General features: G+C 34.8%; 1 protein-coding gene across 1 annotated transcript in view; it reads left to right on the top strand.

Moving 5' to 3' along the window:
* The window catches only part of LOC111154437 (Rho GTPase activating protein 42), a 285,187-nt gene that overhangs the window by 186,157 nt on the left and 80,681 nt on the right, over positions 1 to 18,349 (top strand). The window contains exons 5-6 of the mRNA XM_022514037.1: positions 3,135 to 3,236; positions 16,598 to 16,708. Of these exons, the coding sequence (XP_022369745.1) occupies positions 3,135 to 3,236; positions 16,598 to 16,708 (213 nt within the window). The remainder of the gene's footprint in view (positions 1 to 3,134; positions 3,237 to 16,597; positions 16,709 to 18,349) is intronic.

Here is an 18,349-nt window from a genome sequence, read left to right as displayed (position 1 = left end):
TGAGGGACTATGGTGCCCAGTGTAATAAGAGGAAGAATTTCACTCTTTCATTAAATATTTATTGAGCACTCTCTCAAATATTCAGTTTGAAAGAGGATAGGGTATATAAATAAATTTCTCTGCTACAGTGTTATACATGAACACCATGAGAAACCCATATATAAAGCTCTACGAGTATTCAAAAGGGAGAAAGAGTTGATGGAAGGGACTTGTGAATGAGGCCTGTATGAGTTGGATACTAAAAGTGGTTGTAACTTGAATATGTAGAAATTGGAAGAAATGAGCAGTTATGTCAAAGGAGAGATGGCCAGGAAAGAAAAAAGAAAAGGAGCTCAAAAGTGCTAGTGAGAGAGTCTTTTTGACAGGTTGACTGGGCAGGTCAATTGTGTGCATGAAATGCTAGATGAAAAAGTAAACTCCAGGGACTCCTGGGTGGCTCAGTTGGTTAAGCCGCTGCCTTCGGCTCAGGTCATGATCCCAGGGTCCTGGGATCAAGTCCCGCATTGGGCTCCTTGCTCAGCAGGGAGCCTGCTCTCTCGCTGCCTCTGCCTGCTTCTGTGCCTGCTTGTGTGTACTCTCTCTCTCTCTCTGACGAATAAATAAAATCTTAAAAAAAAAAAAAAGTAAACTCCACTGAGAAAATGGTGAAACGTTCACCCAGGTATCTTGTTACAACTGTAGAGAGGACAAGCTCTTCCCTTTCTAACCTTGGACTTCCCTGCTTCCTTTTGGGTCTGCTACTCCACATTTTGTAATGTGAGTTTCTCAGTAGACTTATTTTTTTTTAAATGTGAATGCCACTTTTTTTTTTTTTCTTTTTTTTTTTAAATTGTGTTTCTCCTAGTAGGACCACGTTTTGTCCTTAGGTAATGAAAATCCTTTGGAGATTTTGAATTTTCTCATTTATAGGTCTAGTAGTTGAATTCACAAACATATTAGTACTCTTAAATGGTCCAAAAGTGACTTGAGTTTTGCAGTACAACCCTACTTGCTCTTCCCATTCAGTGTAATTTTATCAGTTAACCTTCTAAAGTTCCATATTTGGAACTAGATCCTAGTGGGTTAAAAACATCAAAGGTGCCAGTGGATCAAAATAGAATTACTTGGATCTATCAATCTCAGTCTGACAACCTCAGATAATGTGAAAAACAGGCGAGAGCCCTGCTTCTCTTATCCTTTTCTCCTTTCCTCCCCTTCTTCTCCTGTCCCTCTGTACAATTATCCATCTATTTTCTTAAAATTTTTCTTTTTTTTCCAAATATATATACATTTATTTATTGTTATATTAGTCACCATAAAATACATCATTAGTTTTTGATGTAGTGTTCCAAGATTCATTGTTTACATAAACATGTAATATGTGCCCTCCTTAATACCTATCACCAGACTCACCCATCCCCCCACCTCCTCCCTTCCAAAACCCTTAGTTTGTTTCTCTGAGTCCACAGTCTCTCATGGTTTGGTTTTTCTACTGATGTACAACACAGTGTTATATTAGTTTCACATGTGCAACATAATGATTTGACAACTCTATACAGTATGCTGTGCTCACCACAAATGTAGCCACCATCTGTCACCATACAACAGTGTTATAGTACCATTGTCTATACACCAATGCTGTACCTTTCATCTCTGTGACTTAATTTATTCCATAAACTGGAAGCCTGTTATTTGCTACTCCCCCAAAGTATGACACACTTCATAAATTTGTGTGTCATCCTTGCACAGAAGCCATGCTAATCTTCTTTGCATTGTTCTAATTTTAGTATGTGCTGCTGTGAATTGAGCTCATATCTAACTATTATTCTTTATTAAACTCTTTCAAATAGTTAAGCAAATGAAGTAAAGCATTATGTATGATAATCATAGAGCTTGCTAAGAATAATAATTCCCAAACCTCTGGATGGTGGAAATAGGAATTTACATTTTGAATTAGGCTTAAAAATACTTGACTGTTATTAAAGTGGTTCAGGCATTATACTTCCAGAAACACTAAAATAAAAGCAAGTAACAGTACTTCTTTGGCCAATGAATTTTATAAGTCTGATTACCTAGTATTTACTTCATATGGACTCATAAATGGAAAAAAACAAAAAACAAAAACAAAAAAACTTGCCTGGTTTGGGACACCTGGGTAGCTCAGTCGGTTGAGCATCTTACTTTTGGTTTTGGTTCAGGTCATGATCTCAGGGGTCCTGAGATCAAGCTCTGTGTTGGTCTCTATGCTCAGTGCAGAGTCTGCTTGAGATTCTCTGTTCCTCTTCCTCTACCCCTCCCACTTGGGCTGTCTCTCTCTCAAATAAGTAAGTAAATTTTAAAAACAAAACAAAACGAAACAAAAACCCTTACCTGGTGGATAACGTATTTATAGATGGAGAAGTTTATATGCCCAGGATTTTATTCCATTTGCATTTGTATAAGAGTATGCCACAGGATGAAATGTAGAGTTGTCCTCCTCTTCCACAAAAGGCCAGCCTGGTTACAGTTTTCCCTATAAATCAATGTAATTTTGGGAAATTTTAGGGAAAAGCAAAGGTCAGCTATTATAGTTATGATAAGTATATGATAAAGATGTTGCTAATCTTTTTGGTTTGACTTTGAAACATCTTATTTCATTATTTCATGCTACCAGCTTTTAGAAGTCCATTTTTCACCATCAAGAATGAATTGTTTGAAATATTAGGTATCTTTTTGTAGCTGTGAAATAATGATTCCTTGAAAAGAGTCTGTGTGAGCAGTTCTCCAAACTGGTCACATATTAACTAACTGATACCACCAAAAAGCATAAATGAGACATTTTCTCTTGGCCCTATCTCAGACTTACTAGAGCAGAATCTCGTGTTAAGAATCAATTATAAAGTTCTCAGAGGGATTCTACTGTAGCCAGCCTGCCTCCCTCCATGCTATATAGTTCCATGAACTTCTTTGAGAATATTTGAATACATTTGAATACATATTTGAATACATATTCAAATTACTTGTTTCACATTCTTTTTCATACTCCATCAAGTTTTGTGCTTAGTTGGAGCTCACTAAATCTTTATTAAATACTTGTATTGGACATTTGATGGGAATGTTAAAAAATCAGTTTTATTCTCGAATTAGAATGTTTTGTTGTTATTGTCATCTCCTAGGATGGAAAGAAGAAGTTTGACAAGGAGAGTGAAAAGTACTATTCTATTCTTGATAAACATTTAAATTTATCTGCAAAGAAAAAGGAATCTCATTTGCAAGAGGTAAGCTTTTCCACTTGAATTGTGAACAGGACATTAGCATTAAGTCATGTGAAATCCAAATTTCCAAAGGTGGTAGTATCTCAGAATCTGCTATTCTATAATAAAAAAAATGATAATAGGAGTTAATTGAGCACTTACAATGGACAGACACTGTGCTGAGCATTTCACATGCTTTATGACCCTTAATATTAACAGTTCCAAGTAAAAGATTAGTTATTTCCTGCAATGATGAGAAAGAATGAAATAAGATATTTTTTTTTTCCTCCTTGGGTATATTTTCAAAGGCAGGATCTACCAAATTGATGGAGTAGCTTTTTTAAAATATCTACTTTTAAGGAGTTGCTTTTGCATTAGGGGTAAAACAGATACAAAATTACACGTTTTAAAATCTTTAAAAAAAATTAAAAAAATTTCTATCAATTTCTTAAAAAACAAGTCAGCAGAAATTTTAACCTCTATGCATTTAAACAATCAATTTTTTCTTTGTTCTGAAATATTTATTCTCATTGGTAGTTTTTAACTATAACTAATAAAATTGAGTAGTTCTTTTACTAAGTCATAGTACAGTTGCAGTACAGTGATGAGCTACATTTAAAAAAATATTTGGACTCTCTTGCCATTATGATCTAGGCATCAATAAAATCTTGAAACACAGTGCATGGACATCAAACCCAGTATGGTTGGGAGTTGTTGAGCTAGTTCACTGGTTGCTCCTTACTCCAGACCTTTGCAAGGAATTTTATTCTGTGCTGAGTCTCCTCCAGTATCTTCTTTCTCTTCTGTCTGTACTTCTACGTATCATAGTTAAGAACCTCTTTCAAATGCCTCCTCTTAATCTTTCTAGTAAAAGCATAAACCTTACTGAACTACTTATCAAATTCAACCTGGTTCTCTGTTTTCCTTATTCCTTTTTTTATTTACCTTACCTCCACATTTACCCACCAGGCATACTTGACAAGTTAGAATTTGGATGCAGTGAGATGGAGTCAAAAGTTATGGGAGGTTGTTTTTACTTCTATTTCTTTTTTTCTGTACTCTTATGTTCTTATTGAGGGGACTGAATTTCTTCATTTAAAAACTTTTTAAAAAAAGTTTAATATTTGGAATATTTGTTATTTGAATATGTGTTCATGATAAATAATATCTTGTTATTAGTGCCTATTATTAAAATAGGATATATTAATATCCAATTTGTGCTGAGGGAAAGAATTTCTGGCTAAATTAAGATGGAGAAAAACTATCATTAAGAAAAGTCATATCTGAGTTTTCATAGACATATCTAATCTTACGAAGTACTATGTTGTAACTTAATATTATGTTCACAGGTTCCAAACTTCTTAAATGCTTATGTACCTCTTTGGGCATTACACTACAACAAACTTAGGAAAGAATGCATTGCATAGATATAATCTGGTGAAGAAAGTCTCGCCTAATTATCACCAATACATCACTATTTGCCATGCCAAGGGCTATGGCCAGGTGCAATTTTAAAAATACAATGCCTCTAAAGCAATGGTGCTTTTTAGGGTCTCTAAAGGGTATATGTTTTTCAGATTCTTGGTGAATATGAGAGACCACACTTAGACATTACTTAAATAATCAAGCAAGTTCTAACTTTATCTTAATTTTAAAATCCCCTAGAGGATATACTTCAGTTTTCCTTGACAACCTAACTCTATATTTAATATTAGCTTGTTAGTGACCCTCAATTCCTTAGGCTATGGTAGAAAATAATATCTGTTCTGGTTCTGTATTTACTTGGAGCCTGGGAAAACCTATAGTATGATTAGCAGCATTCTCTACTTGCCCCACACATGTGGGCACATACTTCTTTTCCAGGAGCCGTAGCCCACAACACAAATTGTTGCTGAGTGGCTCCTCAGAGCATGGAATGTAGCCAAGGAAGTATGTGCCTTGTTTTGTTTTGTTCTTTTCCCTCTGCATTTTCAGGAATCAAACCTGTTGTAGGGAAATGCTACCATACATGTGTTTAATTCTGTAACCTCTCTTCCTTTCCAGAGCAGCTCTGGTTCTTCTGTCAGCACCCTGCTTATTTTCTTCAAAAAGATTGCTCTGTGCCTTCTCACCTGCAGAGCGGAATCCTTGTTGATTTGTTCATGGAAAATAAGTGGTTGTCCATTTTTAGGACTGAATTAGGGGTCAGTTTGTGTTGATAAAGCTACAAGGCCATCATATGGATGGGTCATTGGAGTAAGCAGAATTAGAACCAGACTTGTTAAGATTATAGACTTTATAGACTTTATAGTGAATGAAAAGAAGTAATATTTGATGTATAATTGGACAATGTCTTTCTAAGTATGAAATGACAGGAAGAGATCACATAAAGGAAATGTAGAAAGACCAGAATGCATCAAAATAATTTTTACTTCAAAAGATATTAAATTAAAAGGCTAAGTGTTAGGGAATTTGTACAACAAATGACACAGGATTACTATCTTTTATATACAAGTTGCATTTGCAAATCAGTGTGAAAAGGTCTTCAATGGAAATTATGAAGTAAGAATTGGAAAGAGCAAAAAATGGAGGGGAAGATGGTGGCAGAATAGGAAGACCCTACCTAGGGTTGCCTCATCCCATGAATCAAATAGATAGCTATCACATCATGCTAAATACCCAGAAGTTGACCCAAAAACGTTCAGGAAAAAACTCCACAACTAAAGGGAGAGAAGAGGCCACAACAAAGAAGGTAGGAAGTACAAAAACACAGTTTGGGAGAGAAATAGATCATGGCCATTGTGGTAGGGGTAGCCACAGTTGCTGAGAAGGGTGAGAGAGACAGACTAACACATGAGGAAGGAGGGGAGCACAGTAGAGAAATGAATCCGCACAGCAATTGGCTTTTTAGAAAGCAAGAGGAACTGATTTTGAATTTGGCAAGTTCTGGCAACCATGGGGCTTAAAGCCTGAAGTTCTAATGGTCAGCAGGCTTGGCTCAGGGAGATCCTGGCAGCATTGGGATTGCTCTTGGAGAGAAGGCAGGGTAAACAGCTTGTGGGCATACAGCGTGGAAACAGTGATCTGAAGAGCACCTGGGTCACCCAGTGAAGAGGTTATTTGCTTATCTCGGAATATGTGCCAAAGAGGCAACATTCACAAAGAGACCCCTCCCAGAACAAAAGAAATGGCAGGTGCCATTTCCCTCCCCTGCCGCTCAGCATAAGCACAAGGCCACCTGTGGGAACCACCCCCTTGTGGAACCACCCTTCCCAGGTCATGCTTGCCTTGGTCCCAGAATTGCAGCCCCCCCACCCCGCCGCAGGTCAGCCAAAATCCTGCCAACACTGCATCTCCAGTTGCAGGAACTTTGTGGAGCCTAGGTTCTAGTGGCAGTGGCAGTATGTCTCATTTCACAAGCAGACCAGAGCACACCTAGTTGAAAGGCACCACATTCAGGCTAGGGACCAAACATGGCCTGGAAAGGCAAAGAGAGCCTCTGCAGATGACTGGTCTGAAGGATAAAGCAGCCAGGACACAAGAACAGAGCACATTAAGCACACATTGGAGATAATCCCAGAAGTGCTGGGCCCTGGGAAATAAGGGACACTACAAGTGGTACACTATCAGACCTCTTCTTTATAAGGCCATTACTCTAAAGAATAGGAGATGTAACTGACTTTCCTAACATAGTCACAGAGACTTAAACAAAATGAGAAGACAGAGGAACTTGTCCCAGATGAAAGAATGGGACAAGAGATCTAAGGCCATGGCCAAAGATCTAAGTGAAGCAGATATAAGTTACATGACTGAGAGAGAATTTAAAGTGGTGATCATAAAGATACTTGCTATGCCTCAGAAAGGAATAGAAGGCATCAGTGAGACCCTTAACATGTAGATAAGAAATAACATAGCAGAGATAAAGGGCTCAATAAATGAAATGAAAAACACACTTGATGGAATAAATAGCAGGATGGAAGAAGCAGAGGAACAAATTAATGACCTAGAGGTTAGAGTAATAGAAAGTAATCAAACAATTACTCCAAAAATAGAAAAAAGAACTATGCAAAATAAGAATAGAGTTAGGAAAATTAGTGACTCCATCAAACATAATAACACTATTATGGAAGTTACAGAAGAGAGAAAAAGGAGGCAGAAAATTTATTTGAAATTCAATGATAGCTAAAAATTTCCCTGTCTGGAAAGGAAACAGATACCCAGATCCAGAAGACACAAAGAAACAAAGTTTAAAAAACAAAGTTAAAAAAAACAAAAAACAAAAAAAAAACAAAAAAAAACACATCCATACCAAGACATATTGTGATTTAAAAAAAAAAAAAATACAGTGATTAAAAAAAAATAAATAAAGAAGCAAGAGAAAGAAGACAATTACATACAAGGGAAAACCCCTTAAGGGTATCATGGGAAATTTCCACAGAAACTTTCTAAGCCAGAAGGAAGTGGCAAGATATATTCATGATGCTGCCTGGGAAAAATGTGCAGCCAAGAGTACTCTAACAGCAAGGCTATCATTCAGAATAGGAGAGATAAAGAGTTTTCCAGACAAATAAAAACTAGAGAGTTTCTGATCAATAAGCCAGCCCTGCAATAAATATTGAAGGGGGTACTCTTAGTGGAAAGGAAAGACCATAAGTAGGAGTATGAAGGAAGGAAACAAAAACAAACAAACAAACAAAAAATATGAAGGAAGGAGAAAAAAAAGTAAAAATGAATATTGTTTATAAAGTCTCAGTCAAGGACCCACAAAATAAAAGGTTGTAAAACATGGCACCATATACCTAAAACATGAGGAAGACAAGAGGTTCATCTTAATACAGACTACTGTATACGGAAGATGTTATATACAAGCCTAATAATGATAAGCACAAATCAAAAACCACTAATACATATGCAAGAAATAAAGAGAAAGGTATCCAAATATATCACTAAAGAAAACCAGCAAACCATGAAAGAGAGAAAGACAAAGGATCGGAGAAAGTCTTCAGAAACAACCACAGACCAGGTAATAGAATGGCAATAAATATATCTATAAATAATTACTTTGAATATAAATGGTCTAAATGCACACTATCAAAAGACATTGTGACAGAATGAATAAAAAAGCAAGACCCATCAATATGCTGCCTATGAGAGATTCATTTTAGAGCTAAAGATACCTACAGATTGAAAGTGAGGGTTTGGGGAAACATCTATCATGCAAATGGATGTCAAAAGGAATCTGGAGTAGCAATATTTATATTGGTACTTATATTTAAAGTAAACTTTAAAACAAATAGTGTAAAAAGAGACAAAGAAAGACCCTAAATAATAATAAAGGACAATCCAACAAGAGGATATAACAATTATAAATATTTATGTACCCGATTACATAAAATGGTTAATAACAAACATAAAGGAGCTAATTGATGATAATGCAATAGTAGTAGGGGACTTTAACACCCCACTTATATCAAAACACAAATCATCTAAACAGAAAATCAGTAAGGAAACAATGGCTTTGAATGACACACCGGAGCAGACGGATTTCACATTCAGAACATTCCATCCTAAAACAGAAGAATGCACATTCTTTTCAAGTGCACATGGAACATTCTCCAGGATAAATCACATATTAGGCTACAAAGGAAGCCTCAACAAATTCAAAAAGATCGAATTCTTACCATGCATCTTTTCTAACCACCACACTATGAAACTAGAAGTCAACCACAGAAATAATTTGGAAATACCACCCATGCATGGGGTTAAATAACATGCTACTAAACAAGGAATGAGCCAACCAGGAAACCAAAGAAGAAATGAAAAAGTACATGGAAGAAAAAAGAAAAAGAATAAAAAAGAAGAAAAAAAGAAAAAGAGAAAATGCAATGTTTCAAAACCTTTGGGATACAACAAAAATGGTTCTAAGAGAGAACTTTGTAGCAATACAGGTCTACCTAAAGAAGTAAGAAAAATCTCAAATAAACAACCTAATATTACAGCTACAGGAGCTAGAGAAAGAACAATAGACAAAATCAACAAAAAGAAGGAAATAATGAAGCTTAGAGCAGAAATTATTGATACAGAAACTAAAAAAACAAACAAACAAAAAAAAACCCAGCCCACTAGAAGAGATCTATGAAACTAAGAGCTAGTTTTTTTTAAAAATCAGTAAAATTGATAAACCTCCGGCCAGACTTACCAAGAAAAAAAGAGAAACTACTCAAACAGAATCACAAATGAGAGAGGAGAGATAACAACTGACACCACAGAATACAAACAATAATAAGAGAATAGTATAAAAAACTATATGCTAGCAAGTTGGACAACCTGGAAGAAATGGATAAACTCCTAGCAACATATAACCTAACAAACTGAACCAGCAAGAAATAAAAGAAGAGATTGATAACCAACAAACAAACTGAATCAGTAGTCAAAAAATTCCCAAAGCCAAAAGTCTAGTACAAGATAGCTTCACAGGCAAGTTCTACCAAACATTTAAAGAAGAGTTAATACCTATTCTTCTCAAACTATTTAAAAAAATAGAAAAGGAAGGAAAACTTCCAAATTCATTCTAGGAGGCCAGCATTACCCAGATACCAAAACCAGATAAAGATGCCACAAGCGAAAAAGAGAACTACAAGCCAGTATCTCTGATGAACATAGTTGAGGATATCCTCAACAAAATACTAGCGAACAAAAGCCATACATTAAAAATCATTTCCCACAACTGAGTGGAATTTATTCCTGGGATGTAAGTCTGGTTCAATATTCATAAGTCAATCAACATGATAAACCACATCAATAAAAGAAAGTATAAGAACCATATGATATTTCAATGGATGCAGAAAAATCATTTGACATAGTACAACACCCATTGATGATAAAAATCTTGAACAAAGTAGGGTTAGAGGGAATATACCTCAACATAATAAAAGCTGTATATGAAAAATCCACAGCAGATGTTATCCTTTATGGGGAAAAACAGAGATTCTTTTCTAAGATCAAAAACAAGATGAGGATTTCTACTCTCACCACTTTTATTCAACATAGTACTGGAAGTCATGGTCAGAGCAATCAGACAACAAAAAGAAATAAAAGGCATCCAAATTGGATGCTAGAACTGATAAATTCAATAAAGTCACAGGATATAAAATTAATGTACAGAAATCTGTTTCATTTCTATACACCAATGATGAAGTAGCAGAAAGAGAAATTAAGAAAACAATCTAATTTACAATTGCACCAAAAATAGTAAGATACCTAGGAATTAACCTAACCAAAAACTCTAAAAACTCAAAATGCTGATGAAAGAAATTGAAGATGACAGAAAGAAATGAGAAGACATTCTAAGCTCATTGATTGGAAGAACAAATATTTTTAATATATCTATACTACCCAAAGCAATCTACACATTCAGTGCAGTCCCTCTCAAGATACGAACAGCATTTTTCACAGAAAATAATAGGGCAAATTATCCTAAAATTTGTATGGAAACAGGAAAGACCCTGAATAGTCAGTAATCTTGAAAAAGAAACAAAAACTTTGGAAGTATCACAATTCCAGACTTTAAGTTATACGACAAAGCTATAGTAATCAACACAGGTACTGGTGCAAAAATAGACACATAGATCAATGGAACAAAATAGAAAACCTAGAAATAAACCCACAATTATATGGCCAGTTAGTCTTTGACAAAGGAGGAGAGAATGTCCAATGGGAAAAAGATCATCTCTTTTAACAAATGGTGCTGGGAAAACTGGACAGCTATATGCAAAAGAATGAAACTGGACCACTTTCTTGACTATACACAAAAATAAATTCAAAATGGATTAAAGACCTGAATGTGAGAACTGACACCATAAAAATCCTAGAAGAGAGCACAGATATAATTATCTGACTTTGGCTATAGCAACATTTTTCTAGATGTCTCCTGAGGCAAGAGAAACAAAGCAAAAAACTATTTGGATTAAAGCAAAGATAAAAAGTTCCTTCACAGTGAAGGAAACAACCAACCAAACTAAAGGGAACCTACAGAATGGGAGAAGATGTTTGCAAATGGCATATCTGATAAAGGGTTAGTACCCAAAAAATATAAAGAACTTGTAAAACTCAACACCCAAAACCCAAATAATCCATTTAAAAATGGGCAGAAGACATGAACATTTTCCCAAAGAAAACATACAGATGGCTAACAAAAACATGAAAAGATTCACATCATCACTTACCATGAGGGATATGCAAATCAAAACTATAAGGTGATTTCACCTCAATCCTGTCAGAATGGCTAAAATAAAAAACACGAAGAACAAGTGTTGGTGAGATATGGAGACAAAGGAACTCTCTTGCATTATTGGTGGGAACACAAATATGATGTAGCCATGAATGGAGGTTTTTCAAAAAGTTAAAAATAGAACTATCTTATGATCCAGTTATCAGGCTACTGGGTATTTACCCAAAGGATATAAAAACACTAATTCAAAGGGATACATGTACCCTTGTGTTTATTGCAGAATTATATACAATAGCCAGTATATGGGAGCAACCCAAGTGTCCATCAATAGATGAACAGATAAAGAAGTGTGTGTGTGTGTGTGTGTGTGTGTGTGTGTGTGTGTGTGTGTAATGGAATATTCAGTCATAAAAAAGAATGCAATCTTGCCATTCCCACCAATGTGGATGGAGGTAGGGACTATAATATTAAGTGAAATAATTCAGTTAGAGAAAGACAAATACTGTATGACTTCACTTAATATTTGGAACTTAAGAAACAAAGATGTATGGAAGTGTTGAATCACTGTATTATACACTGTATGTTAACTGGAAATAAATAAAAACCTTAAAAAGAAAACAAAGAGCAAGGTGAAAGAGAGAGGACACCAAGATTCAAGCAAGCTCTTAATTATAGAGAACAAACTGATGGTTACCACAGGGGAGGTGAGGGGAAAGATGGGTTAGATAGGTGATAGGGATCAAGGAGTGCACTCGTTTGATGAGTGGTTGTGTTGCTGAATCACTGTATTTTACACCTGAAACTAATGTAACGCTGTATATTAATTGGAGTTAAAATTTAAAAATTTTAAAAAGAATATAAAAGTATATTTCATCAAAGAAGAAATATAAACCATAATAAGAATTTTAAGTTTCTTTTTTATATAAATACTGTAAGTTTCAGTGTCACACATATTAAGAAAACAATGCAGTTTAGTAATTGCAGCAGGATATTATTGTAACTTATGAGAATATAATATGCGTAGTGAAGGTGTGGCAAACAGTACACCTTTGTTTTTCTAGTAGGAACATAAATTCATTCAGTCAATCCTAAGGTAAATTTGACAACTTATTTCAACAAAGTTTAAATGTGCAAGATAATTAAAATGATTATGCTGGCCAGAATTTACTTAAGAGGAGTTATCAGTCATGAGCAAAACAATAAATTGTATAAATATGTTGATGCAAGAATTACAGGGTAAAAATTGAGAAATATCTGAAGTGGCACAAATGAAAAATTGGAATAAATATGCCAATATAACTTGGTGAAAATGGAGTGTAATATGGCTGTAAAAGGTTCTATTTGCAAATTATTTAAAGATATTGAAAAATACTCATTAGATAAAGTGGGGGGGAAAAGTAGAGCTTAAACCAGAATATGCAGTATTATTCAGGTTTGTTTAAGTTTGTGTGTACATATCAAAATATAAATGGTAGGATTATAATTCTTGTTTTTATATTTATGTTTTAATAATGAATAATGAGTAAACTTACAATAATGAATATATATTTCTTTTATAATCTGGAAAAGAAAACAGAGGAGAAAAAGGGTCCACATATCACTAAATAGTCTTTCAACAGGTTCCTTTTATCCCCACCTCCTAAATGAAGGGAATCCCTTAGAATCTATGTTTATGTCTCTATTGTTATAGCATATGTGTCCCTGAAATCTCTTCTTCTGTATTGCCTGTAACATTTTAATGACTATCTCCTGGGTAAGGATTTCATCATACCTGACCACCTGCACTGCCTATTGCTGATTCCCAGGACTTCAGACTATCAATTCTTAGTGAATGTGTGAAATTCCCCATCCTGATTTTCTCAAATTTGCTTCTGTTTCTCATTTATTTAATTCTCAATTAATGCTGGTATTATCTCTTGTTATCAAAATTATCTTTAAGTTTTAAACTTAAACTTGGGAGCAACCCAAGTTGCTTGCTTCCCCCTTGCTTCTTATAACCACATCTTTCAATTTCTCTTTCTTACTGGGATATATAAACACCTTTACCCCTATCAAATAAGTGGTCTTTTATCATCACATGCACCCAGTCCTGCCTTTTAATCAAAATATTCTATACTGTCCTCACTTTAATCTTCTTGAAATGCTGCTTTGACAAATCAACATCTTCCTCAAGCTTTTGTCCTGTTTACATGATGAAGTTTGCACTCATTCTATCTTATGCCTTTACTCTCATTTCTTATTATTCCAAACCTGGCAGTCTTCTGAAACATAACTTTTCTTGACTTTATACCCTCTCTCAAACTCCTCTCCTTTTATTTCCACCTACTCTAAAGCTCTTCATTTTTCAGGGTCCAGCTTAAATTCTTTCTCCTCTGGAGGTAATTTGACAAATATCACATGGAACTATTTTCTTTATCTTAAGTTGATGTATGTAGCTTATTGGAGCTGGGGGAGAATTTATGTATCTGAGAACTATATGGTTTTCTTAAGAAATTAACTTGTTTCTTTTTTTAGCAAGATGACTTTACTGTCCCCTTCATCTTATAAATGGCAGTTTATACATAATGTTCTGACATAAATATTTCTAGTGCTCCCTCTCAATTTTAAAAGTTGGGACAATAAGTTACATGGTTATCCTACTGATCCAGTACAGAATACATAGGAACAACTGTTACTGGATGTATGAGCAAGTGCCTTCTAGTGAACCACATGCTATGAGCTTAAGTACTAGAGGGAGTCACCTTAAATAAAAGAATGCTTTTCTAAATTTCATACTGAAAAGTAATTAAGCTATAGTATTTCTTAAGCTCTGTATATTCTGGGTGACTCTTCAAAGCAGGTTCAATATATTGAATATAGTTGTTTAGGTTGGAGATGATGGAAAACCTGCATTACTGACAATAAGAGCATTTATTTTCTTTTATTCCCCTTTGTGCTCCCACTCCCTATCTTTTGATGACATAAGATTGTGTGTGGCCAATAAGTTTCTGAGGAAATAACTTAATACTCTTAGGTCAGGGACCTAAGGTCAAGACCACTCCTAGGTTTGGCGATTTGCTAGGAGGACTCACTGCTATGATTTATTACAGTGAAAAGATACTAAGAAACTCAACAGAAGTGCATAGAATGAAGACTGAAGGAAAGCAGACACTAACATGCAAGAGTCCTCTCTCAGCAGAGACAGATAGAACATGCTTAATTCCCATAGCCATCAATTGTGACAGCACATGTAAAAATGTTGTCTATTAGAAGCTCATTATAGACCGAGTGCCCATAGTTTTTATGGGGGCTGGTCACATAGGTAGTCTCTGCTTGTCGTATCCTTAAATTCTAAACTTCCAGAAGGAAAACAGGTGTTTGTAATAAATCATATTGTTGGCACAATTTAGGCACAGGGAGCTACTCTTTCCTGTTAGGGTGGTAGGTACCCTCCTGAAATCCACATTCCCAGATACCAGCAAGGACTGGCCTTGTAAACAGACCTTTCAGTGGAGAGCATTTAGGTCTTCACAGTTTTGTTGACCACAAGTAGCCATCTATGCTGTAAAGGTGTCTCAAGATTTTAGTTTGTTCCCATGTGCTAGTCTATAGAATCAGTGTCATTATATTTTAAAATAAAGAAAAGCTTCAAAGGTAACTTGTGGCATAGATTTTTCTCTCTGAGATTGAAAACATTCTCAGAAGGTTTACACCCAGTGTTGTACTGGAGCTTTCTTTGGAGAGCTGATTTTCTTACCTCTTGCTAACTTCCACATTCAGTGATGGTAGGTTTGTGGTTTGGAACTGGCTATTTTGGGAATATTTACACCACAGAAACCAGCATAGACTGCAAATCAGGCATTCCCACCACAGACCCAGTTGTTAAACTGAGCATATCACCACCTATGCCTCCTTACCATTCATTCTGTAAATACTGTATTCTTCTAACAGTGATAAAAAGAAAATATATATAGGTATATATATCCTAAACTGTCTTCCGGGAGCTGAGAAGCTTCTGGTTCAAATTTCCTACCTGATTTATATGTTCTTTTGTATATTAGTTTGGAAACTTGGAATTCCCAACTCATTAGAGAATGAGTTGCTAATAATATTAGATTGTTTTTATTTATATAAATAAATTAATAGTAAATAATTATTACTAAAGGTGTTTCAAATGAAATTTTAATATGCTATGATGATGTTCAAGCCAACAAACCTAATTTTATCTTTTTTAAAGCTTTTCTATGTGAAATTATTGTAAATGGCTCCAAAGTATTTTCTATTCCCAAATTATTGTTGGTGGATGCTTAATACTCCAGAGAGCCCATTCTTTTCTTTTCATCTGCTCTTGGTAATATCAACTGGCAGTGAAGAGTACAAAACTGGGAAAGAAAAGTAAAATTATGATTCTCTACTAAATTAAGATCAGTTTTAAAAAGGACATCAGAAGATGATAATAGGTATGAAGGAGAAGCAACATCAAAAATAAAAGAGAAAATTATCTCGATAACACTTTCTCCTACTTCATCAATAGAACCCTATTGTAGTTTTGCATATAAATGTGCATAACATTGATAAAGCATGATTCACTAAGTTAGAACTATTTAATTTTTTTTTCTGAGATTTTACCTAATGATGTGACTCTACTGAATATTCTCAAATGATTCTCCCTCAGTAAAAATCCAAATTTGTTACAAAGTATCTAAGATTTTTTTAGTGTGATGTCCGCCTTACTTCATTCACCCTCCTATCCTCTACTTTTTTACTCTGTAGACAAACTCTGTCAATATCTTTCATGCCTCTTTACTTTTTTGTGTTTCCCTATTCACTGCCAGTTGTTCATCTCAAGATTCAACATATACCACCACCATTTTCTTTCTGAATTTTGTTTCTTTTTGTATGATTCCATAGATGTCCATATATATTAATATGCCTTTTTTATATTTTTTATGGTGAATGTTGTATGCTTATCCTCCCTCTCTTCTTCACATTCCATACCATATAAACTCTGGTGGGCAAGGACAGTGTTTTCCTTGTCTCTGTATGTTCAAAGCATAATAATTGCTATATTAAAACTTTTTGTAGAACTTAATTTTTAATAAAAAATTTGAAGTAGAATAGGATTTGAGTCCTTTTCTATGTAGAACTATCAATGATTACTCTTTGTGTCATGATTTGCCTCTTTTTTACTCTTTAGGCAGATACACAGATTGACCGAGAACATCAAAATTTTTATGAAGCATCACTAGAGTATGTCTTTAAAATTCAAGAGGTTCAAGAAAAAAAGAAGTTTGAATTTGTTGAACCGGTAAGTTGCAGTTTCCCTACAAAACAGTAGTTCAACACAGCCTATGAAAACAAAATTTGTAATGTTTTTCTATTGGACATGTGATTTTTAAAAACAAAAGGGAAGAGATGTGTAGAGGAAGGCTACTAGGTGGAGGATAGAGCACTATTAGGGCAGTGGAACTATCCTATATGATACTATACTAGTGAATACATGTCATTATGCACTTGTCAGAACTACAGAATATACAATGAAAAGGGTAAACCCTAATGTACAATATAGAGGTTAGTTAATAATAATCTATCAATCTTAGGTTTTCATTTGTAACAAATGTACCACACTAATGCAAGATGTTAATAATGGGGGAAACTGGTGGAGGTTGAAGGAACATCTTTATATTTTTTACTCAATTTTTATATAAACCTAAAACTGCTCTTAAAAATAGTTTATTAATGGAAATATTAAAAAATGAAAAGGGTTCACCTTATATATATACCTAAGTAAATATAGCTCACCACTAAAGCGACCTATTTACTAAACCTTTAGGTGAAAGGAGAAAACATAAGGTTATATTTCTCCCTTTGTTCCCTTCCACTTCCTTGCAAGGCTGGAATCTGCCTGACTTCCCTATGAAGTCATTTATCTTCCTAAGTCATTATAAAAAGTAATGGATTTCCTAATGTAAATTGCATTACAGGAAAGAACAGGTGGCTGGTCTTTATAAGCTTACTTCATTTTCTTAGCATTCTTCCCCAAGTACTACCATAATATGTTACAGTATTGCCCGAGTAGGCACTTTCATAATGCTTCGTCTGTGATGAATCAAAGTAAGTCCTGTAAGTCAAGATAATCTTTGTTAATATATAATGTTCAATTCCCATGAAATGAGTGGATAACAATAGTTAAATACATAGATAATCTAAAAGATGATTTAATCCATATTTTTCTATGTCAGTTAAGAAATCTGTTTATAATAAGAAATAAAATACCTGTTTCTAAGTGGAGATTGTGGGGAAAAGGGAAAAGAAGACACATTTTAAAATGTATTTGATGAAATTTCATTTCTAGATGGAAACCCATCAGTGATTCCTTAAAGATGATGGGAAAGAGGCAGAGCAGATACTGGGAAGAGTTCTAGTCCCTGCCTGGCTCCCAGCCACTTCTACTTTACTTATCTCCCTCCACCTGAAGCAATCTGACTCTCTCCTATAAACTGGGCACTTGGCAAGTTTATACGCTTCAGCTGGACAAATTTAAGGAACTGAAGGCCACAACGCAGGCTCAGGGATTTAATTTTTACTGTTTATTTGGGTTAACAGTCTTAACTACAAGTTCTGTTTGCCAAACATCTAAGTCCTTAAATTCCTTAGAATGAGTTAGTAACCTCTTGGTTAGTAAATGTTTGGGGGATCTCATTAAATTTTATATGAGTTAGGGGGCCTTCTGAAGCTTATCTGTGGCTCAATGAGAACTAAGCAGCCTTACAACCCCCAGTCTAGGAAGATGACCAGTACTTAAAATTCCTTTCCCCTTTTCATTGACGAAATCCTGCCTCTGAATCCTACCATGATTTTTTGAAGCCTCTCTAGTTCCAGCCAAACTTCCTCCTTAGGATCTGTTTCTTGGGATTTCTGAATTTTAGCTCTTCTTGGCACTAAACTT

The sequence above is a fragment of the Enhydra lutris genome, unplaced genomic scaffold, assembly GCF_002288905.1.
Source record: "Enhydra lutris kenyoni isolate GAN:26980312 unplaced genomic scaffold, ASM228890v2 scaffoldscaffold37, whole genome shotgun sequence".
Classification (NCBI taxonomy): domain Eukaryota; kingdom Metazoa; phylum Chordata; class Mammalia; order Carnivora; family Mustelidae; genus Enhydra; species Enhydra lutris.
The sequence above is the reverse complement of the archived record's forward strand: the minus strand, read 5'-3'. Positions and strand labels throughout refer to the sequence as shown.